General features: G+C 40.5%; 1 protein-coding gene across 4 annotated transcripts; it reads left to right on the plus strand.

Moving 5' to 3' along the window:
* The first annotated feature begins 284 nt into the window (after positions 1 to 284).
* LOC138196467 (voltage-gated potassium channel subunit beta-3) lies at positions 285 to 22,169 on the plus strand. 4 transcript variants are annotated; one of them, XM_069146521.1, is made up of 15 exons: positions 4,202 to 4,455; positions 4,583 to 5,723; positions 14,717 to 14,760; positions 14,846 to 14,883; positions 15,164 to 15,243; positions 15,477 to 15,521; positions 15,998 to 16,042; positions 16,154 to 16,197; positions 17,884 to 17,970; positions 18,123 to 18,208; positions 18,326 to 18,446; positions 18,537 to 18,631; positions 18,777 to 18,897; positions 19,567 to 19,655; positions 19,814 to 22,169. In XM_069146521.1, the coding sequence occupies exons 2-15, from the start codon at positions 5,416 to 5,418 to the stop codon at positions 19,901 to 19,903; spliced, it is 1,293 nt and encodes a 430-aa protein (XP_069002622.1). In that variant the 5' UTR covers positions 4,202 to 4,455; positions 4,583 to 5,415; the 3' UTR covers positions 19,904 to 22,169. The 4 variants fall into 4 exon arrangements, with proteins under 4 accessions (XP_069002624.1, XP_069002622.1, XP_069002623.1 ...); XM_069146522.1 differs by having other exon boundaries at positions 4,640 to 5,723; XM_069146523.1 differs by lacking the exons at positions 4,202 to 4,455; positions 4,583 to 5,723 and adding an exon at positions 285 to 596.
* Positions 22,170 to 23,920: the final 1,751 nt, after the last annotated feature.

Here is a 23,920-nt window from a genome sequence, read left to right on the forward strand (position 1 = left end):
GGTGCTGACATGTTAGGACTGACTTTGCTTTATTTTGGATTTAGGTTCCACAAAAGAAAAATCAAGACTTTTTGATATTTTACAGGTGCTTCAAGTTCTTGTTTCTCGCTGTTTGATGTCTGACATCCTCGGGCTGGATGTTTCAAATCTTCCTGAATCTCTATCAAAATAGCACTGCCTTGTTGTTTTGTTTCTAATTCAGAGGCAGCATTTGCTTAAAGTAGATGTAGCAGGTAAAACTGAGCAAAAGAGAGGAGAAGAGAGATTTTCATCAGTTCCTGCAGTTGAATCCAGACAACAATGTTTGCCAGCCGTGGTGGTTCTGGAGGAGGAAAAGGGGGGAAATATTCAGTGGAGGACCTCTATGGCATCAGTAAGAAGCCCAAGGCATCGTCCTCCTCAGGGAGCATCGTGGCCAAGTCTGGCACCCGGAGCAACAAGACCTCGGACCAGAGGACTGAGTCGGAGGCCTTGGCTTCTCAGATCCTGGAGGCAGCCCATAGGCTGGTGGAGCGACGCCGACTGGAGCTCTACCTGAGGGAATGTGGCCTCTCCCTGGCCGAGTGCGAGGCTGGGCGCTCTGCAATGACATACAGGTGAGAGAGAAAGAGGCAGAGGGAGGTGAATAAATAGAAATGCCGCAACATTACAATATGAAACCACAATGCAGTTTTTTAACAATAAAAAAAAACTCTTAGTTATGACGTACTTATTTAAAACACCTCAGAATTAAATACATTATTTTCTCTTAATTTCACAAATAATGATGCATACGTTGCTTCAACAAAATATAGTAAATAAGAGCTGAATATGTACATAAAGCTGTCATACCTGCAGATGTAATAAGATTTCCAGTTGCTTCTTAGAGGGAGAGTCTGAAGGACAAAGTTAACGTTTGGATTTTACAGCGGGTCAGAGAGAGAACATCAGCACATCCTGAGTGCTCAGCCATCTGTGTATGAACCATTTAAATAACATGATTAATATTTTTCTAATATATTACTAATGCATGAATGTAGTTGAGTGTTTGAAGAGGACTGCAATTGAAGGCAGTGAGTAGAGACATCAGTCAAGGGGGGTGGGGGGGATCTATATTTGCAGTTGTTTCTTTTTCCACCACCGGTGACCTAGAAAGAAATATCAGGCATTTGATGAGATTTCAAAGCAGAGGACTGCTGCACAAACGTGGCTGGACTGCAGAATTATCTGGTTGTTCAGGATCACTAATTGGACTCGAACACGAGCCATTGTCTAATTTCAACCTTCGAAAGACAGCTGGATGGGGTGAACATCAGTGGTGCAGAAGTTTGGAGTTAATGATGTGTGCCTTGACAGCAGGGGACAGGCAGTTGGTTGTTACAGTGCTCGCATCGCAACGTTTAAAGTGTATAGAAAAGTTATTTTGGGATGAAAAGGTAGCAGTGAACAGTTATTTTCTCGAGGATATGGAAACAAATTTTGAATGTCACTTAAAAGAAGACATACTTTCCAACAGAAGTATAGAATTAACATTTCATCATTGTGGATTTGCACAGATGTAAGATGTCACTCGTGATGTAATGGCTGTTGAAATATACTGGTATATAAGTGTAATTATGTGCATGTCATTACACAACATGGCATTTAATTTGCCACACTATATTAGGGACAGTCCAGTGAAGTTGCCTCTAGGTGGCAGCATCACCCTGCTGTGAGGACAAGTCAGCCCTGTGACTCAAAACCAGAGAAGGAGCAGGATCTGCTGCCTAAAGGGTATCAATCACGTGACATTTGCAATTTTAGAAAACATGCCTCATTTATGCCCAAATGCTTACCTTATTGTAGCTGTTACTGGCAGAATACTCTTTTGATTTGTTAAATAAATTCATGACTTACCAGAGTATGATTCAGCCGAGTCTACTGCCTCTAGCAGAAATGCTTTCATCTCTTAGCTCTTAAAAGCATGTAACAGCTGCAGCTTCCACAGCCTTTGTGCATGGGATATGTCAGCATTGGTTAATCATTTATAATTGAACTGCCTCATAAACAACAAAATTAACAGTTGTAATCAACATAGAAGGTCAAATCTACCTAAGCGTTCTGTCTAACATCCACATCTGCTGATGTCCTGAGTGCTGAGCTAATTTGTAAAAGTGAGACAGAATCTTACATTTTTGTATATTGTGAGGTCTACATGCACAATCTAGTCCTTTAATAAAATAAAGCATAAAAGTGAAGCATATTTAAACATATTACAGTCAGATGGAGTTTACATTTCAAATCAAAAAGCATAACGCATCAAATAACTGTCCCTCTTTGTCAAACTGAATTGTTTTAAGATAAACTAAAGCCACAAGAAAAACACGATGTCTGAAGGAAAACTTCAAAGTTACAGTTTCAGTGAGGACAAATGCCTTCAGCTTTCTCAAACAACATGCACATTTTATGTTGTGACACACCACAAATAATTCTCAGCATTCTTTATTCCTATTTTAGTTCGAGCAATTCAAAACAAGCAAACAGCCAGCCAAAAACAAAGTATGACTGTGGGAGATGTGCGCCCTTACTCCATCTAGATCTCCTGCTCAAAAACATTCAATTACCCAATATATATTTTTGATAGCAGATGTTAATTATTTTGTTATGTTTGCTAATTTTTACATTTTTAAAATGCAAATATAGCCGAAGGGTTCACAGATACTGTTCAGGCCATGTACAATCTGTACATAAGACACAGCATTATACACTTAAGCACTTTATCTTGGATGGAGACTTTGTAGTTTATAGAGGATCACAGTTTAAAAAGACCCACTTTGTAATGAGCTTTGGTGCTGAGTCTGATAGCAGAGTTGTATTAATCTTTTCAAGGACATTCGCATTATACATTCTGCCTCTCCATAAGAAAGATGGCCATCTCAATCTCCTCATTCTGCCTTCTTATTTGCCAAGAAGTGAATGGAAGTGAAAAGATGCATCAAAACCAGAACTTCAAGATGTAGCGTGAAAGTGAAGTGAAGCTCCCAAGTGTTGTGACACACTCAGTTTTAGTGCAATGTAGCCTCAGAACTGTTGGGCAGACTGAGTCACTGTCATTGCTGCATAAAGCGATGATACCCACGGACATTATTTGGAGTGAAGGTGAAGGTTAAGCCCATGTGGAGATGAAGATTTAGTCAGGCTGATTAAGCTGAGGTTTGGATAATGGAAATGCTGTGATTCCTGGAAAAGAAGGTGCTTTTAACGGGAGTGGGACTCATTAAGCCATCCCCTCTTTTAAAATGTCACCGTGGGTCTCGCTGCTTATAGCTGTAAACTTCCCCCATCCCAACTCTCAGTGAATAGCTCTTTAAAAAAAAGAGCTGATTGCCAGCTCAAAGTTATATCCTGCTGGCAGCTGACATCCAAAACAGGACCTCAAGATGTGGGAACAAATTGACAGAAATGATTAATCTGTGTGTGTGTGTGTGTGTGTGTGTGTGTGTGTGTGTGTGTGTGTGTGTGTGTGTGTGTGTGTGTGTGTGTGTGTGTGTGCATGCTTGCATTTTTATTTGCCCAGGCGGGGTTGCCTATTTTGCAGAATGCCCTGCTGTGTGGTCACAGGATTGTGATCACTGACTGGAACTTTTTTTTTTCCCGATTGACAGTCTTCTCCTGGGATGTGGCAACATAGTTTAGATTGTAAACACAGCCCGGAAGGGACAATTATCATTGCCTGGCCACCTAATGACACGTCCATTTTATTTGAATATGATGTGATGTGATGCAGTATGATATGATAGGCCATGGCATGTTATGATGTGACGTGACTTAGAAGTGTCTGCTCCCTGTTGTGAGATGACAATGAGAGTCTCAGTATGATTTTGGTGTACGGCCACATAGATGTAGATGAAGTGAGAAAACACTGCTTTGCATGAAAACAAGGGTGTGGTAGAAAGAGAGGGATTTCTGCTGGCAAAGGGGAGCCAAGTGTGAAAAAAAACCGAAGAGGGAGAAATAAGTGGATATAAAAAGATTCCATGTGACGTCAAGCCTTTGGTGTGCGAATATAAAAGAACACAAAATATTTTAATGCATCCTTTTGAGAACCCAATAAGCCCCATTATTATGTGGCGATGTAATGAAATGTGTGTAGAGCAGTGTGATGAAAAATGTAGAGATCACACCCGAGAGAGAGACAGAGAGAGACAGAGAGGGAGAGAGAGAGAGGGAGAGGGAGAGGGAGAGAGGGAGAGAGAGTATCTCGCAAACCCCCACACTGCTTGTGTGTCGTGTACATTTTGGAGCCTCTGGAAAAAAGGAAAAGAAAAAAAAAAAGGCGGACTCTGAACTGACAAAATGATGCTGAAGGAAAGCGGCATCGAGCGTTTGAAATGTCTGTTGCAGCTGATTTTTGGGCCAGTATGCCGGCATTTTTTTCAAATCCGCGCACCGTGAGATTGTGTCAAAAAAAACGGGGGACCTGCACAGCTGCTGCCGGTATGTGAACTACTTCACACACTGAAGGTAATATAAACCGGCTCTGTGTTTGCTGAATTTGTTGCTGATTCCTCTCCCTCTCTCTCTCTCCCTCTTCTCCCCTGCATCAAATTGATGCTGCGTGAAGCCACTGGGCGATGATGCATCGGTGGGGTTTGACTGTGTGAATTCGCATAACATCAAGTCTGTGTAGCTTGTTCGTACTGCTCTCCGCGGCAATGTAAATTCGAGCAATTGAGCCAATTTTTTTTTTGCTGACCCACCTTGCGACAAAAAAAAAAAAAAAAAGAAGAAGAAAATGCCTTATATCGACCGGAGGTGCGAGGATGCCTGTACCTGTGATTGTGTCATTGCTGCGGCACGCTCCGGAGCTCCTCAAATCAAGACAGTCTCAACTAACCTCAGCTGAAGAGAAAACAGCGAGCTGGCAAGTGCTTTATCACCCAACATAAGCCATACGATCCTGTGCATGTATGTAGGAGAAGGCCGAGCGACTGACACTCTCCAGGGAGCCTTCTAATGCACTGAGGTTTTGGGGCTTCCCAAAAAACTGCCACATCCCCACATTCGTCTGAGGACTGCTGTGAGCTTACAAGCTTCCTGATGGGTTTTGGAGGGCAGCCCTGATGCATCGTGCGAGTGTGAAAACTCTCAGACCCTTTTGCCAGGTTTGCATCACCAGACAGGAGACAGAGCAGAAGGTAACTCTGTGTGTGTGCATGTTAGAGGCTGGACTCTCGCCTGATCCCTCCAACTCTCAGCCAAAATCGTTGACCTGCCCTGTCTAGGCCCTTTGTATGAGCATCACTGCCTTGCCACAACAGCACAACGGGAAACAGTGTCAAGCAGCACCAACAGTTTTGTAGACTTCACTGTTTGTGTGACTTCCCTAAAAAGCCCCCCTTTGCCCCCCCCCTTCTCTGATTCTGAAAATAAGAGACACCTGAAAACACAGTCAGCATGCAGGTGTCCTTCGCATGCACTGAGCACAACCTCAAGAGTCGCAGTGAGGACCGGCTTTGTGGCCTTCGCACTGCACCGCCACCTGGAGGAAGCAGTGGAGTCGGGGGAGGTGGTGGAGGAGGTGGCGGCGGTAGTGGAGGAGGTGGCGGAGGTGGTGGTGGAGGAGGTAGTGGACAAGGGAGCAATGGCAACTACATGTCCCAAGGCTCTGTCAAGACCAGGGATGGGTCCGGGTCCCGTCACACTCCACAGGGCCATGCCCACATGAAGGAGGCCATCGGGCGCCACACCAGTATGAAGTACAGGTGAGTATGGGCCTGATGAGGTGACGAGGAGCTGGAGCTTCTGGAGGGTTCACTCACAACAGATAGAGCAATCGAACTCACATGGTTTTCATGTCACTTATTATTGTTATTGGCCTTTTGACCTCCACATTATCTCTCAGGTACGAGATTATCATAACAAGCATCAGCGGTTAAAATCCTCCACCAGAAAGAAGGTGTCAGGTTGATGTGATTGGGCCTCCTCTCATCATCGACCAGCTCGGCCTTCTCTATATTTCCTTTTCTATCAACGTCATTGTTGAGATGTGGGGTGAATTTGAGGTGCACTGCCACCAACAAGCCTCCTGTAACATACTGTGCAGACTGCCTACATATCCATTAGCCAGAAGAGAAACACCTCGGTGAGTGCACATCCAGAAGTGAGTCCTCTGACATTATAAAAGACACGGCATTTACCCCTAAAAGTGCTTACACTGATGGATGTAAAAATGCTTGTATAAACCATACCAAACAGCCATAATGTTATCACAGCAGAACAGACAGAAAGCATATAGGAGCGGTCGCCATAGACTTTATGCAGATTTTCCCCTGGCCTCATGTTCGCCGCAACAGATTAATAAGAAGCCTGCCTCCAATAACAGCTTTCCTCAAATCACCCCGTCATCTTGGAGGTTTTAAATGCATTTCATTTTCATAAAATAGTGTCGCAGCAGAGTATCTAATGCACAGAAAAAAACACTGTTGCATACACCAGGTCTGAGTCATAATGTAGGAAAGAACAGCGGAGCAGATAAACAGCAAGAAAAGAAAAGAATGCCACTTGCGGTGTTTCTCTTTTAGTTTTTGGCACAGTTTTAGATTCAGTTCACCTTGATGGATTAGAGCTTCAATTTAACATGAGCAGCTGATCATGCAGCCCCCCCCCCCCCCACACACACACAGAGGGGTTCTCAGAGCAGTAGAAAATAATGCATATTTACATATATAAAAGCACAATGCATGCACTTTAACATTATACTCTGCAGGCCTTAGCTTCACTTGTGCCATATGTTTCCTTCATTTAGACAGTAAAAATTCAATATCTAGAAAGAGAGTTTTAACGACCTGTTTTCCTGGTAATCAGGTTGATTGAATTGCTGCCATTCTCTTCAGTCAATTTAGTTTTCATTTAATAGAATGCTTAAAAAGGAAATGAGGCAAAAGACTAAGCTGGGATATCTCCTCTACCATTTTATTGCTTTAGAATTGTGATAGGGTTGGGTTAGTCGGCTTTTTGCGCTGTCTCTGGAAAAGTGTCACTAACAGGGAGTGCAGCAGCACAATACGTCTATCCAGCATATGGCCAGCTCCAGTTGCCATTGGCAACACCCCAGGCATTGCCTTTAGTTTTTGTCTTATTTCTCTAATCAGCCGGCACTGTTGTCGCTTATCAGTCTTTTCTGCCACTGAGTCCGCTCGAAGCTTCACGACCGCGGCCTCAGTGTTGTTGCGGTGGAGCTGTGGTTGTGCATTCTGCGTTTCACACTGATTGAACAATCAGAAGGAGGTCAGGAGGAAACAGGAATGTACATAAAACAGGCCTGCATGCTGTTTGAGCGAGTCCCTGTATATCAGAGTAAATATTGGGGATTTCTTGACATGACATTGATTGAAGTCAGATGATTACCGCAATAGAGCACAAGTGAACAGCTGCGAGTGAATTTGATCTCATCTGTCCCATTTTCCAGAGTGCACCTACTTTGCCATTATTTTACTTCATGTTTTCTAACTCCCCCAGCTATCTCATTAACCTGAGTATTCCTCACTCCTCTGTTATAACTCCCATGAGCCCCTGCTGCAACACAGTGCATCAACTTTTCCTGAGCGACTCACTTAAGCTCCCTTTTTTGGATCTAAGTGTCTGACTTTCTTTTAAAATACTCCCCTTATTGTTACATTGCACTGCTGCATTCTCGTGCGTGTTTGTGAGTTTGTGTAATTATGCTAAAAAGTTGTTGGGGGGTGTGACTCTAGCAGTCAGTTTTGTCGCTCAACAAATTGTTTGTTTCTATTGGAGCAGGAACATCTCTATTCCCCAACATCTACCTGGTAAGCTGGTCAGGTTTGTTCATTTGCACAATTAATAAAGAATATGAAATACAAAAAGTTTGGCAAAAAATACGATAAACTAATGCACCAGGGCATATTTATACAATCACAAGATACTTGCAGGCAGAGCGAAAAAGCCAAAAGTCTTCTCTAGACGAGAATCCCTCTTTATCATCATAACAACAAAATATTTCAGTTGCAAAATATCTACAGTCGACTTCCATGTGCAGACCACTAGTGACCTTGTTCAAAATAAGAAGCTTCTCAAATTTGACTATTATGCATTTTTTTTATCATATGTTTTGAAAAATGTGGATATACATTTTTATTTTTTTATTGTGGGAATTCAATTTTCAGCAGTTTTTTTTAAAAGGTCACTATCCTGCCTGAATGTATTTGCCCCTGTTTGTCCAAATTTGGTAAATGAATGGCCACAGGGCACATTGTTTCAGCATCAGGCAGCTGGATGCTTCTGTTTTTATGCATGAGTGAAAAGTGGAGCATGCGAGTAGTCAAACACTCGACACACAGAAAATAGTCATTTTTAAAGACTCATATTTGTGTTTGTAGGCTCTAAAACAACTCGAGGACTACAGGAAAGAGAGGAACGAGTTCTTTTAATCTGTCGTGTCTTTTAATCTTAGAATTTTTAGTTTTAAAGAGACTTTTCCTGGTTAAGAAAAAGTTTGATATAAAAAGAAAAGCTCTAGGAGAAAGTTCATCACTCGGCTTTGAGCTAAGATTATTTTGTCACATTTTCAAGCTGTTGCTATGGTAATATACTGTATATCACTAAACATTTAAAACTTGCTGCTCCTGTTGTTGAAACAACTTCAAGCGAGGTCACTGCAGAGATGAGCAAACTACTTAAAGCAGATAACAAACAGAAGTGTCCGTTGAAAGGTGCTAGACCACAGAGACAAAAAGCTATTCAGTTATATGTTCAGCTGGAGAACAAGGCCAACGTGTATTTGCATTTGTATCAGGATATAAAGTGTTCTGACATTCAACTATGCACTGAGAGCTGCTGTTCTCTAACAGAGTACACTTGAACAGCGAGTTCTGAAAGCCTGTAATCTCAGCAGCTGATGAAGCAGCGGTTGAGTCTTTACTGGTGAACAACCCTGTCCAGTTTCACAGGTGCATTATGGTCATTTGGTGCCATGAGATGGTGATCCAGCCCCCAGTGTTATGACTCTCACAGTGTGCCTGTTGTTCAAGTTACATTATAATCATACTCTGTTATATGCTTTAAGGGCACATGAACGTCACGGTTTCAGTTCGTTCATTTCATCTCAGACTGTTCACACACATAAAACAGCAAACACACAATTCAAAATTCTCTAAAACCCAGTGGTCACCACATGTATTCAAATTGTAATAAATCCCAAACAGTGATTAAATATGCATCTCACAGTGAAGAGAAATCATCATTAATAATTGAGTGATGATTAAGTGTTTTGCCCTCATATTGTTATCATGATTAACAATCACTGGAAACAAATGGTCTGTGTAGCACGGAACAGAACGAGACAGCAGGCTGGAACAACTTTGACCTTCAACTCCCTTCTCCCGCTCTCTCTGGATTTTATTTTTGCTATTGTTATTTTTCCAGTTGACTGAACAGATTAGTGACTCACTTTGAGGTCCATCAAGATTTAGGTTAAGTCACACTGTAACTTCACTTGCTTCACTTCAATCTTCAAAAAGTACATCAAGCAGATAACTTAATCTCTTTGAAATGTGAGGTGACCCCCGGTTCAGAGTTGTTTGACGAGCCTTACATTTGCCAATACTTGACTGCGGATGGCAGCGGCAATCAGCCAGCTTGTTCTGAACTGCAGAAAATCCATGTCACGTCCTCGGAGTAGGCTTGTCTTGTCAAAGTCAAAGACTGATATTGTCTTCTGGCAGAGGCAAAGTCATCATCGCATGTTATTATGTAAGAGCTGGAAGACTAATGAAAGAGTCTCAACTTGCATACACAAAGTCCTTTTTTTTTTTTTTTTTTAAATATTGCTGTAATGAGAAGTCATGTTTTTGAAATGAAATGCTTTACTATAGTAAACATTATTTCAATAAATTCAAGGTAGCATTAAAATGTTTTATTTTACCCAATATTTAGCTCTCTGGCCACTCACAGTAAATAAATGTCAAAAACTTTACTCCTTAATTCATCATGGCACACCAGTTGCGATGTTTTAAATCTCAGGGAAACAAAGGGACGATATGACACTCAGAAACACCTTGGTCACCATATTAAATCATTTCAAATTTACCAAGCCGTCATTTATGAGGGAGCAGGCCAAGAAACTGACATACCATTCAAATATTCATCGCCATCCGTCTCTCAGCAGACATAAAACAGCAGCACGGTGCAGTGACCTTTTCAAACAATGAATTTCATTAACATTTAAACATTTTAAGATGACAGAATTTTTTTTTTTATTGTTTTCGCCTTGAAGTCCCATTTCACACCCAGTTCCCTCTTCAAACTGTAATCTGAGGTGCCGGTGTCCACTGCCAAACTTTAACTTTCCATGCAACTATAAAAAGATTTTAAAACCAGCTCGTGTGATTGCTTTCCGGTGCCACTTTACTACATGCATTTTTAGTTAATAGGAGAGCCACTACTACTAATGAAGTGTTAGCAGTTGATATGCAGCAATGGAGAAGAGCAGCTGAGATTGTGTGTGTGTGTATATGTGTGTAAGTAAGTGTGAAAGAGTCTGTCTTTGGGCCTTTTTTTTTTTTTCCATTTGCTCCACTCACAGCATGTGTATTTTATAATTAGGACAGACCTACTTTCCTAACTGTTTTAATGTAACTGAATTAAAAACATCACATCACACAAAAAGTCTGTAGTTTAACCCAATGCTGTAAAAATAGCTGAAGCAAGAATTAGCCCACTGTCAGATTGCACACTGGGATCGTCTCCTTCAGAATTAAAGAAAAACCTTTTGCTCACTTAAATTGGTACCTAGCCATGCAAATAATTTGGTTTTATTTGTGCAGGATTTGAGATAATCTGGCTCTGAAACGGCAGACTCAAATCCACAGCAACAGAAACTGATCCTCTGGATAATCCTCAGACTTCCTTCTAAAAAAAAACTGCTTTCTACAATACTGTAATTATAGAACAGACTTGTTTTTTTTTTTTTTTTACTATTATTAGACATATAAAAACGAATCCACCCCACTAGCATGGAGGTGGAGGCAGACATCTCTGCATGGGTGAGAAAATGTTCTTTATAATTAGGGTGAACTGACCCTTTAAAGCCCAGAAACAGTGCATAAAGCATTATTAAGAGAGAACAGACAGTTCACCATCTTCCCACAGTTTGTGCTCAGAAAATGCGAGTATAAGCATACACACACACACACACACACACACACACACACACACACACACACACACACACACACACTGACGTGAGTGTTATTAATATCTCGGTGTGCTTCCCTCTGGAGAAGAGCCTGCTCAGAAGTGTGTGGCATTTTATGACAACTGCAGTAAAAAAAAAAAAATCCCATCATTTGCACCTAACCATCTGTATATGGTGTCTTCCTTCTGTCTCAGGTGAAAACTAACTGTAAATGTCAGCACAGGTTAAAATGCTGACGACACCATGACAGAGGACCTGTGCACATCCTCTCTCTCCTCCATTAATAATGTATGGATAGAGCAGCCAAGTCCCTATAATCACCTTGTTTGGAGATCATCATTTATTGCAAGAGAAGAAAATAGACAAGGAAACATGGGAAGCCCTACTCATAAAGGCTACAGAGAAACATCTGTGTTTTCTGTGTGCCCTGCTCACGAGTGCATTCATGCGTGTCCGTATGTAGATCTGTGCCTGCGTTCCAGTGTAATTCCCATCAAGCGTGAATATTCATGTGAAAGCATCGACCGACCCCGCTGTCGCTTGCACACTATAGATCTCGTCAAATCTAAGTCAGATGAAATATGGGCCGAGTGTCTGTGTAGATGCACGCGCGTGTGTGTGTGTGTGTGTGTGTGTGTGTGTGTGTGTGTGTGTGTGTGTGTGTGTGTGTGTGTGTGTGTGTGCGTGTGCAAGAGAGAGATAGTGGGAAAGACTGTCATGAGGGAAATAGTGAAAGGAAAGAGTGAGCATGTGTCTCTCCAGACTCACTGATAGTAAGCAGACTGCAGCACTGCAGAGAGCGGTGTAGTTGAGAGCAGGGAGGGGGCGGCTAGTTGTCACACACAGAAACAATGACATCCTCTATTGCCCAGAAACAAACAAACAAACATAAAAAAAAACACATTTTAAGTGGCCCAGCAATCATGTAATTCACCCAATGCACACTGGTTTGTCGTTTGCTCTTTGTTAACCAAAGATGTTAGTCTGTCAGCTTTGTGCACTTATTTTTCATCTTTAGAAAGCACACTGAAAGACAAAAAGCATGCATTCGTGGAACAACTGTGGATGCAGATGGATGCATGACATTCTCCTAAATGCTGACTCATGCTTTGTTGTTGGGTTTTTGTATGTGTCAGACGTAACCCTTCTATTTGTCATCCTGGTACAATTTGAAAAGTATGGAAAGAAGGTGGACTTTGGTGTGACTAAGGTGGCAACCACAAGCTATCTTAATGTCATTAATTTACATGACAGCCTCTGGCTAAATAACAGCCTTTTTAAAATGATCAAAATGTGAAAAAAAAACAAATCTTTTAGTTTTCAATTTTTTTTTTTTTTAAGTCAGTAGCTGCTGTTTGAAAAGTATAACATGTCATCCATGTCATTTGGCTCTCATTGTGCAGATATAGCAACGATCTTGCGGGCTATATTTAATCGATTTGAAGCTGAGTAAAACTGCGGGGAACATTTTGGGATTCTTTTGTTGGCCCAACCTTGTCAAATGTTGCTTAACAAACATTTTCCTGCGACTGAAGTTGAAGCAAAAAGGTATAAATTGATGGATGCCACATAAAATGCCAGTAAAGGAGACCAAAACATGAAAAAAATATTTTAAAAGCTAATTTGAAATAAGCTTTAACAAAACAAAAAAAAGGTCTCTGGAATGTGTTTTTCCCATGTGCCCCACGTTTATTTCCCCCCTGTATTCAAAGTGACTGTCAGTGTGAGAACAGGCAGAGCTGTCATTGGTTGACAGACAGTGAACCAGAGCCACATTACCATACAAGGAATCAAAAGCCCCACAAACACATTTTCCCTTTGTGTAGCCTCCTTGACCTTACACCTGTGCGCTATTTTGACAGAGTTCAACGTAATGACACAAACAATATGCGTTTCACACCTACGCAGAGCGCACACACGAACACCGATGCCCCCACACACAGCGGGACACAAAATGCTTACATATGCAGGATTCTAAAAATAGCTTAAGCTCGGCCATTAAAAATAGAGCAGGAAAATAAAAGCAGGACTCGTTCGACTGAGTCCAAATGCTCTGACAGTCTGTCTTTCTGCATTTGGCTATTTGTGGTGGATGCAGGCAGACAGGCAGGGAGTGGAGAGGCGCTGGAGATGAAAAGACGGCGAGCAGCGAATTGCACTGCAGTTCTGCTGCATCTCCAGCTGGCTCACCGGCTAATTAGGATGGGGGAGAGCACAAATGGAGGAGGAGAGCAAGCATAAAGCCCACATCTTTTTCAGCTGTACATGCTCATGTGGTCAGAAATGCTGCTCTCTGCCTCTTCCTGCCTGCTCTTCAAAATTCAGCTGTCTAGATAATCAGATGTGGCATGTCGGGTAATGGACTCCTCTTTGGCTTATGGAGTATTTTGTGTCCATTTACCGTACTGACCAAAAAGCTTTTGCGGGGACTCTGACCGAGCTGAGCTCTGTCCCCTCCAGCTGTTTCACTGACCGCCTATAATGCACTGAACCGTTAACATGTGAAAGATGAAAGGTCAATTATTCTGAAATAATTAGACACAGGCAGTAATTTAACCACAGGCGAGAAAGACTTTCACTTTGAAGCTGTAGTAGAGGAAGTGTCCGGGAACGCCATAGAAATAAATTGTGTTAAAGTGCCCCTCCTCTAAAAAATATGTTTTTCTGTTTTCATGCTCTTATATGCCACTTTGTATGAAAAATTCAAAAAATAAAGTATTTGTGAGGCGTATCACTGGTACATGCCCTGACCATATGAGTCCTAAGTCTCGGTTTGGGTTCCGGCTGTCCGGGCTGTTGCTGCATGTCATTACCCTTTTGTCTTCCCCCACATTTCCTGTCAATCTCTACTGCCACTGTCGAAGAAAAGGCCTAAAATGATCTATAAAAAGCTAAATTAATAATGAATTTGCTTTTTATGATTCCAAAGCAAAAGCCATCCAAGATTCCACTGTATAAATTAGCCACTAAACACATATTTTCTAGTGTCTCACCATCATGGTTCAGATATTGCCAGATTCTTGGCAACCTCCCCTCCACAATTATAAAAAAAAAGTATCTGTACTGCCAGCATTTCATTGTCAGATACATGTAAAAACATAACAATTTCATAAAACAATTTTTTTCCCCCTTAATCTAAAGACTAATACAAAAATTCTGCAAGGATTATCATGTGTAATAATGTAAGATCTGGATAGCCTAGACTGTTCTGAAAAAAAAAAGCTATAGTATGAATGGCTAGCCCCTATAGGAGCTTGAAAGTGAAGGTAGTGAAATTAACCTAAAATAGCTCATGGTTCGTAGGGTATAAGTGTACTTATATGCACAGTAGTTATTTCCATCTGCTTAACCAATTTGATCGTCACTCAGGATTATTTTATTTTTTTGCTCATTGCTCACACACATCAATTTTACTTCTTACCATGATTATATCTGCAAATGTATCCCAAATGGCCAAATATCATACTGTTTTTTTTCTTTTTGAGCTTCACAGACTGCCTTTTTTCCTAACCTTCTGATTATTTGTTCTTTTTTCCACAGGAACCTGGGAAAGTCAGGCCTACGTGTTTCCTGCCTCGGGTTAGGTGAGTTGGTTTGAAGGCAGGAAAATATTCATCTCTGTTTCAAACCCTCAAACAAAACAAAACGTCTTTGTCTCTTCCCGTTCAGGCACCTGGGTGACATTTGGATCACAGATCTCTGATGAGGTGAGAGCTCCGTGGTTTCTGTGTTTGTATGAGAAGTCGATCCCTGAACGCCTTCCCTCATATTGCTTTTGTGGGAAAGAGACGGCACTCTGAACACAAATCCCAGTGTTTTCAATTATAGAAATCCCACAGACCTGAAAAGTATTGTAGCTTGGTGACATATTGTCTGTGTCTCTGCTGTATTATCCTCCCTGCATCATGCCCTTCACGAACGACCTCTGCGTAATTGGAATCTATCCATCGTCTACTTCTCTCAGTCTCAATTTTTGTGTTCCCTCAGATGGCTGAGAACCTGATGACCCTAGCTTATGAGAACGGAGTGAACCTGTTTGACACGGCAGAGGTGTACGCGTCCGGAAGGTCAGACTTCACTTTCTCCTACAAAGCCTCAATTAAAACTTTTCTTCTTCCAGAATATTTTTTTAAATCTCTTCCTCTGATTACTGTCTTGAGGCAAATGAGGAACTCTAAAAAGAGTCTTAAGGTTTCTTTAACATGGGATGTGTGCAGATTTCCTGTGTGCTTTATTGTTGTTGTGCACAGACCTCGAGTAAGCCTCAACCCATCACAGTCAATGATGTGTTTCTCCACAGAGCTGAAATCACTCTGGGGAACATCGTTAAGAAGAAAGGATGGAGGTAAGATTACTCATTTTTCCAAAGTGACCCACGTGCATGTGAAAAGCTTTCTAACTCGATTAGATGTTTTTTGAACGTTAAATAATCCCTAATAATCCCTTTCTGAAATGCACTATGTTGCTACATGTTTTTTATTTATTTTATTACTGTCGGAAAAGACGCCCCATTAAATGATCTCAAGGGAAGTTTATACTTTTTATAAAAATGCAGAGAATTAGCCTCAGAAAGAGTATAAAAGGATTAAAATATTACCTCATAGAATTAAACTCCCAGATCATAATCTCTGGTGGTTGACTCGACAACTGCCAAAGAAACAAACATTGGTCCAAATAAATATTTTTTTAACAGGTATGAGAAAGAAAAACTAAAAACACAACTGGAAGTAAAAATTAAAACAGAAAAAGAAACTTCCCTACTTAATTCTTATGTTCCTATTAAAGCTGTATTCATAATACTTATAATTATGTCCTTGCCAGGCGTTCAAGTTTTGTCATCACAACAAAAATCTATTGGGGAGGCCAGTAAGTATCGCCCTAAAAGACTATTTACTAACTCATACACTTTTCTAAATACAAACTCCTTGTTTACATTTCAACAAAAGATCAATAATGTGCATTTTCATCCCTCCATAGAGCAGAGACGGAGAGAGGACTCTCCAGAAAGCACATTATTGAAGGTGAGGTACAATCAACTATTTAACGCTAAGTATTTTATTCCTGAAATTTGTAAAACAAATAGAATATTTTGGTTTAGAAGCTTCAAATTAAAATGTGTGGTTCCAATTTTATCATCCTACAGCTCAACTATAAGTTTAAAACAGAAAAAGGGTTATTTAGAGCTGAAAATATGTTTAGAGATCAAGTAAAGTCCAAAAGTCTATTTTACTGGGATGAAATGCCTTTTTACTTTATTTGAAAATGTTTGTCCAGAATCCAGTAGTTCAACCACTGAACACACAGTGACTCGACATGAATCATTTCATGTCCCCTTAATCTGAATGTGAGCGCTGTTTGCCTCGCTCATTTAAAGCCACTCCATGTTCCACGTCACAGTAAATACATCAGCGAGCCATAGAATCAGATATATTTCTGTTTCATAACGGCTAAGGAAAAAAAAAAAAGTATACTCCTCTGCAGTAGTTGTGATGTTATGTTAGTGGGCTGATGCTAGTAAGATAGGATTTTATCGAAGGTGAGGATGAGCGCTTTGAAGAATGATCACTTCGAGTCGAGTGCAGATGCAGTTCAGGTAGGATGTTTGCCATCAGAATTGTGTGGATCAAACAAAAACGAAAGTACAGAAGGTCATGCGAGGGAGCGTAGAGAGATGAGCACAAATAACACGTCAAGATTGTTGTTCTTCAGTCATTTAATTAGCTCCACCTCCCAAATATTGGCCTGAAAAACAAACTAAGAGGTTATTGGCCTTGTAGGCGGTCTTCTTTGTTTGTTTTGCAAGTAGCACGGCCTCGGGTTGACCTTTTGCAGAGGAGTTCAATGGGCTGTTTGACCGTCATTGTCATACAGCTTTTTTATTTGGGGGCATTGCGTAAGGAGTGAACTATGTGCAGCTCTCAAGATCCGAAAGCGGGGACGGCGCTCATATGTGGACGTTCTATGGCATTTCATTTCATTCAGGGCATCAACCTCTGAGTCAAATTACTGACATACCCGAGGCGGGGAAGTTGGCCCACAGCAGACAGTGGCCTAAAACACGTGAGAAGCAGAAACATAAAACAGTATCTGCTTGGAGAATTATTTATTTTTTACTCTCTACTAGCATATTGTGTTGACCATTTACAACCATTTCTTGGGTATTTAAAACAAAAAAGAGTTGTTTAGATGCTTATTGCCCATGTATGTGTTGTTTCCAGTCATGATAGCAGAATGCCTCTGCAGATGGTAATGTCAGTCGGCCAGTTGATTGGTTGAGTCACAAGTCAACAACTACTTGATGGATGCTATAAAATGTTCAGGCAGTCATGGTGCCCGGAGGATGAATCCTAATGACTTCAGTGCTTTGGCTTTTCCTTAAGCGCCACAATGAAGTTCACATTTATGGATTTATTGGAGGGATTGGCATGAAATTTGGTAGACACACTCGTCCCCTCCTCAGGATGACTGTAATAACTTCTTTGGTGAGCATGACTGTTAGGTCAAGAGGCCAATACTTTGGTTTATGGCCAAAAACCTGAAAAACTAATGATGCTATCAGCTTCTGCATTATGTTAAGTGTTTATGAGCATGTTAACATGGACATTAATATAATATTGGTAGATTAGCATGGTCATAGTGGGTATGTCAGCATATAAAATTAGCCTTTTTAGACTCTTGGTCTAATTACTTATCATTGTTTATCAAAGGTTTAAGAGGATCCTTATCAAGACTCCAACTAGATTACGTGGACATAGTTTTCGCCAACAGAAATGATGTCAACAGTCCGATGGAAGGTCAGTTTCAAATGTTTGAAATTATTATTCTTCATTGCTAATATGAGGACATTATACAGTAGTTGGAGTGGTTTGTGTTTTATAATCAGTTGCCTTAAAGCTATCAAACGAATGTAATTGAAATAAGATGTTTTATATAATATGATTTACAGAGATTGTACGGGCCATGACGTTTGTAATAAACCAAGGTATGGCCATGTACTGGGGAACCTCACGCTGGAGTGCCATGGAGATCATGGTGAATGCTGAGCTCTTATTTAGAAAGTCTCACTCTTCACAAATTTAAAGCTGTCAGCTTTTTGCATAAATGCTGATCGATAAACATGGCGGTTTGTTTCCATCTGTTTGGCACCAGGAAGCGTACTCAGTGGCACGCCAGTTCAACCTGATACCACCCGTGTGCGAGCAGGCTGAGTATCACTATTTCCAGAGGGATAAAGTTGAGGTGCAGCTTCCTGAACTTTATCACAAGATCGGTCAGTCTTCTACCGTTTCACAGCTCTGTTTATCTCTGTCCTTTAATTAAAGTTCATGTTGTTTCATTCAGTCTTACTTCACTGTTTTAGGTGTGGGAGCAATGACCTGGTCTCCACTTGCTTGTGGATTAATCACAGGGAAGTACAGTGATGGAGTACCGGAGTGCTCCAGAGCAGCAATGAAGGTCAGTTTGATTTGACCGACACTCTTCCAGGAATTCTCTCTCTCAGAATCAGAGTCTGTGTAATTCTTTACCTCAGTGTAAGGTATTACACCGTGAAAGCAGCAATGAATCAGTGATGATTTTCTCCATGTTGGTCTTGATCAAGGGATACCAGTGGCTGAAAGAGCGTGTGAACAGTGAGGAAGGCCGCAGGCAGCTCGCTAAAATCAAGGAGCTCCATCTACTGGCGGACAGACTGGGCTGCACTGCTGCACAGTTAGCCATAGGTAAGACTCAGGCAAGGGACCTGATTTTACAGCGGAGATATACAGAGAGCTATTCTTTGTTTATTTATCATTGTGTGACTGGTGACAAGGATTTACATTTGCATATACTATCATAAATGTTTCCACTGCTGTGTGAAACCACTTAATTCCTAATCAGTAACTTTTATGGGTAATTGCATTACTTTTTTCCATCTTCATATTTAATCAATAGTGTTTATTTATTGTTTTGAAAACAAGTTTTGTCCACCATGTTTCCTTGCCTTTTTACTTTAAAATGAACTGATTTGGGCTCATTGACACGATATGACCTTTCAATTATATTAATCATGTTACATGTTTAATCTGGCCATTAGACTTAAATTTACAACAGTGTAATCTGATGATACTGACAAAAAAAGATACTTTTTTTTGTTTATCACTGACCTTACAGAAAAAACACATGAGTTTCCACATGGAACACGTAATCCACATGTATGACATGTGTTAATCACATGTTGCAGCATATGATAACATGAGAAAAAGATGTTGAGAAGTTTTCAAATGGGAATCTACATGAGCTTCACTCATTACACCATGAAAATGTCCCCATATGAGATCACATGAGTTTTTGCACATGGTAAAGTCATGGGGTTTTCTGTAAGGGTTTATTGATGGTCTCTATTTTTACAGCCTGGTGTCTGCGCAGTGAGGGAGTCAGCTCAGTACTTCTGGGTGTTTCTAATACAGACCAGCTACTCGAGAACCTGGGTGCCCTCCGGGTAAAATTTTGTTTTTCTGTCACATTAATAAACTTGAACGACATACTGGGCCACAGTTCTTTAAACCAACAGAAATGTTCATTTGTGTGCAATACAACACCCCCACCCTCCAAAAAACAGTTGCATTTTAAACCTATTGCTGTCTCTCTTCCTTTTAGATTTTATCCCAAATGACCCCTCAAACCATTACTGAGATTGATGCCCTGCTGGGAAATAAACCACACTCCAAGAAAGAGTCACGTGCTTGAAGATGCAAATCTGAGTGACGGATGATGTTTTCGAGAAGATGAAGACGACTATGACATTGGGAAACATCGCTTTTTGCTCTGCTGTATACTCAACAACTTGCATGTCCTCGGCAACATTATGCTTCCAGTATGTGCGCATAACCATTTTGCGCAGTATATTGTATCATGTATGAAAAAAAAAGAAAGAGAAAATCTCTCAATTGTGGAAAAAAAAATAGGTCATATATTGCTCACTGTCAATTGTTCACACTAATTATTTCTACACAGGGGGAGACTACATAGTGACAGGTCTCTGCCATCCACAGAAACCAAGAAAGGTTGAAAGATGTTCAACTGTTGTCAAAGCAGGTTTGTTAATCAAATGTTCTAAAGGTGAAAAAAAAAAAAATTAACCACCTCTTTGCTAAAATGCAACTTTATCACGTGAACGGTGCTTTCAAAGAACATGTGAGTCTCCTCCCCTCGAAGCTGCCTGTTATTCTGTATGATGTTTAGTACCCAGCAGCCAGAGAGCCAAAGGTTAGTACTCATGTGTCTAGCTGAACATTTCCCATTGGTGCATGTGACTGGTCTGCCACGCTCACTGCTTTACAGGGTTGGGAACAATGGATTACTTGTCGAGTAATTACAGTAATCTGACCGTTAAAAAAAAAAAAAAGAATACACTCTGGTTTTACTTTTAAAAAACAGAACATCAGATCACATGCTTTAAAAGAAAAAACAGGCAAATTGGGTGAAAAGCACGAAGATTGTGAGTTTACAGACACGCTGAAATCATCATTGATTGTGTCACAAATTACTTGAAAACATAACTGATGTTAGTTTTTACAATGTAAAACTGGAAATTAATAGAGGCTGAGATTTTGAAAGTAACTTTCCCAACCCTGCGGCTTCCTCCAGTCTTTTTGCCTCCTCTGTTTGTAAACTGTGCGCATGTCCCTTTAAGAGAGAATAGCCCCAACAGGGTGTAAATGTGGCATGGCTTTTATGGCTTATGTAGATTTGCAGTGCCCTTGTAAGCCATTCTTCTTTTCTTTTTTTTTTACTCAACATGGTCAGGCAGTTTGATCCTGGACCGGTGCTGCTGGGCACTCTTGCTTAAAAGACTCTTCAGCAGTCCGCAGACACGATTACTGTGTGTCCATCAGGCGTATGATCTTTGTATTGTCCTTTACTGTTTTAAAAAGATGAGCATCATTGCTCTTGAATCAGAGGTTTTAGACAGCTGGGCCATGTGAAAAAGTTCACTGACGCAAAGATTTGGAAACACTGTGGTGAACTTGTAGTTTTAAAATGATAGGAAATAAATGATGAAGTCTGAGTTTATCAAATGTGATACAGCTCTTGCCACAGGTCACTTGGGGTAAGATTTAGCAAATGTAATTTTTATTTTATTTTTGTGGAAGCCTAAAAATATAGCTCCTCTGCTCATTTCTCTGGGAGTTCTCTCTCTGTATCGTTCGTCCTCTTGATTCTCTCATGCACCATAGATTTTATACTGTGCACTTCATGTCTTTACCATTTAGTTTTGTTTTCATTTGAATTAACTTTGTAAAGTGAAAGGGGGGGATTCGTTCCTTTTGCGATTTCCCATGAAAGCTGCACTAATTTGCCGGGTGGAGATTTTGATACATGAGGTTGTTTTGGCTGGCGCGAGGTTACATTGTACTGTAAATAGGCTTATCTGTTTTGCAGTGACATAACATGATGAAAGGTCAAATTTAAGGATCATGAAGGAGCCGCTGAGGCGCTGCTCTCCTCTGTGACTCTGTGATGATGTACAGCTTGAGTGTAGCTTCTAGTGTATATAGATACTTCAATCAAACCTTAAACATGTAACTTTGCCTGCATAACTTATTTTACTGTCTTTCAACAAAGAGAAACCAAAAGAGAGAAGAGACAACTCATTCTGAATGTATCATGTCTGTTGATCAAACCTATTTAAGGGACAATAACATAGCCTATTCCAAACGTAGTTTCTTTTTGTGTTTTAAACTGTCGCATAAAAAGATGACGAGCAGTCCTGCAAACATTTCCACTGGGATTTGGCAAAAAAAGACGATCCACAGAAGTTTTATGCACACACTTCATGCTCATTCAAAATGTGATCACCTGTCTATAAAAAAAACAGATAAGATTTTGTATTTCATAATCTGAAACTGGAATAGGCTAATCACAACTGTTATGTTGAAACTTACTGTTTGCTAACCCTCCCCGTTAGCTAACCTTCCATGTCAATATTTGGAATAAACTGTTTATTTGTGTACATGCAGGGATTTTAATTTATGAGTTGCATATGAAAAAAATATTCCCAAAAAAGTCACGAACTGGCATATGGGCTATTACCCACAATGCCTTGAGTTTAGGCTTCAAATCACAACACAAACTCAAGTCTCACATGCTATGTGATCAATATCGCAAACTGTTGGTGGATATTCTCTAACAGTTTAACTACGACACGTGAAACGAGTTGCTTTCAGAATTTCATTCAACATTTTTAAGTTGCTAGAAAGTAAAAACAGCCGCAGCTCTTTCAGTTACATTTTTCATTAGAATACGTCTCCATATCCGTCTCCAGTGATCGCGTGTGATCAGATCTCACCTCCCCACTTTTCAAAAACTTACGTGCATCATTTTTGTTTGCAAAGGCCATATGCGTAGTTGAGTTCAACCGGTGGGAGGCAGGAATGCTCATCCTGAGCCGAGTCTACTGGAAATCAAAAGAAGCAATCAAAACAATTGGCTCCCTCTTCCTCTTGACAATGTGTCAGCGGTAGGCCACATTTCTAGGATGCTACATGATTGATTCCCGCCGAAGGAATATTCTGATGTCTAGGACACTTCGAAATTCACCAAAAGCAGTTCTTGGTTCAAACAATTTTCAGGGATGCATCAGGTGTATCCTGGGGGTCCTTAAAATACCTACAATCCTATGCACACATACAAGGGAGGACCTTTTTAATGGTGCACACCTAGGAAATAAGGACTACAATATCAATTGGCCATTCGAACAGAGAAGAACAATGATGCACGGCAGCAATGACAGCTCCATTATGTGTTTTGCAAATAACAGGAAGGAGAACCGTTAGGTTTAGGGCAAGGACACTTCCTTCCGACAGATAAACACCCACATTTTTACTCTCTTATTGAAACTTGCAAACAAGTATGTAGTTCTGCTTACGCAGACGATATCAGATGAGGAGGTGGTCCTTCAGTGGGATCTAAAGACAATGCTAAAAGAATGTGAGCCTATGCAGCTCAGGTCATCCCCGAATACGGTCTGAGCAACTGAATCTCAGTGCATCCTCTCAATGTGTCTTGGGTGCATTCACACCAACTGTCCACTTGTGATCGGATTACCCAGAGGCATTTAATGCCAGGTGTAAGCAGGGCCTAATACTAAGAAGTGTAGGTAGTGGGAGCAAAAAGTCCTACCCTTAAAAGAGCATGGGAATTGAACCATAATTTCTCTGTATGTCTGTCGTATGGCTGAAAGAGACGTCTCATTTTAATACAGCTCTGAATCTAGTCAGAGTGCATCAAAAGTTTGATTATCTATGTGGGCCTTCAGATTATTCTTTCTCAGAGAACGGAAGGTAGAGCACTTTGTGAAATCTCACATTAAATACTGTTTATGAAGATTTAGAGAAGGTGGTTCCTTCTGTTCCTTAGTGCTTCTCATTCTGGAAAAGAAATGTAATTATTTATGCAAACTTTTAGTTTTTTTGTACATTGTTAATGGTGACATTTGTGACAAACAGCTTTGTTTTGCACAATCACTCACTATATTTGTAACAAAGGGCCAGTTCTATTAAATAACTATTGAAAGGCATTAGACAAGCAAGGTTTGAAAAATGGTACATTTGAATTACTAACCACAGAGCTGTACAATTGCATATCTAAAGATGCCAAATTTGCACCTAAGTGTGTTTTACTGGGATATATTTTAGGGTTTGGTTAGTGATGACTCGTGTTCTTGATTTACTAAATGAGAGTACATAACAATCAAGGGGAATT

Source organism: Embiotoca jacksoni, unplaced genomic scaffold (assembly GCF_022577435.1).
Source record: "Embiotoca jacksoni isolate LCO1_2020_lvr unplaced genomic scaffold, fEmbJac1.0.p SCAF_13, whole genome shotgun sequence".
Taxonomy (NCBI): Eukaryota; Metazoa; Chordata; class Actinopteri; family Embiotocidae; genus Embiotoca; species Embiotoca jacksoni.

Bases quoted from the DNA above. Each gene is read 5' to 3' on its own strand.
- LOC138196467 (XM_069146521.1), top strand. From the start codon at position 5,416: ATGCAGGTGTCCTTCGCATGCACTGAGCACAACCTCAAGAGTCGCAGT. The intron at 14,761-14,845 runs GTGAGTTGGTTT...CTTCCCGTTCAG, and splicing joins TGTTTCCTGCCTCGGGTTAG to GCACCTGGGTGACATTTGGA. The intron at 15,244-15,476 runs GTCAGACTTCAC...GTTTCTCCACAG, and splicing joins GAGGTGTACGCGTCCGGAAG to AGCTGAAATCACTCTGGGGA.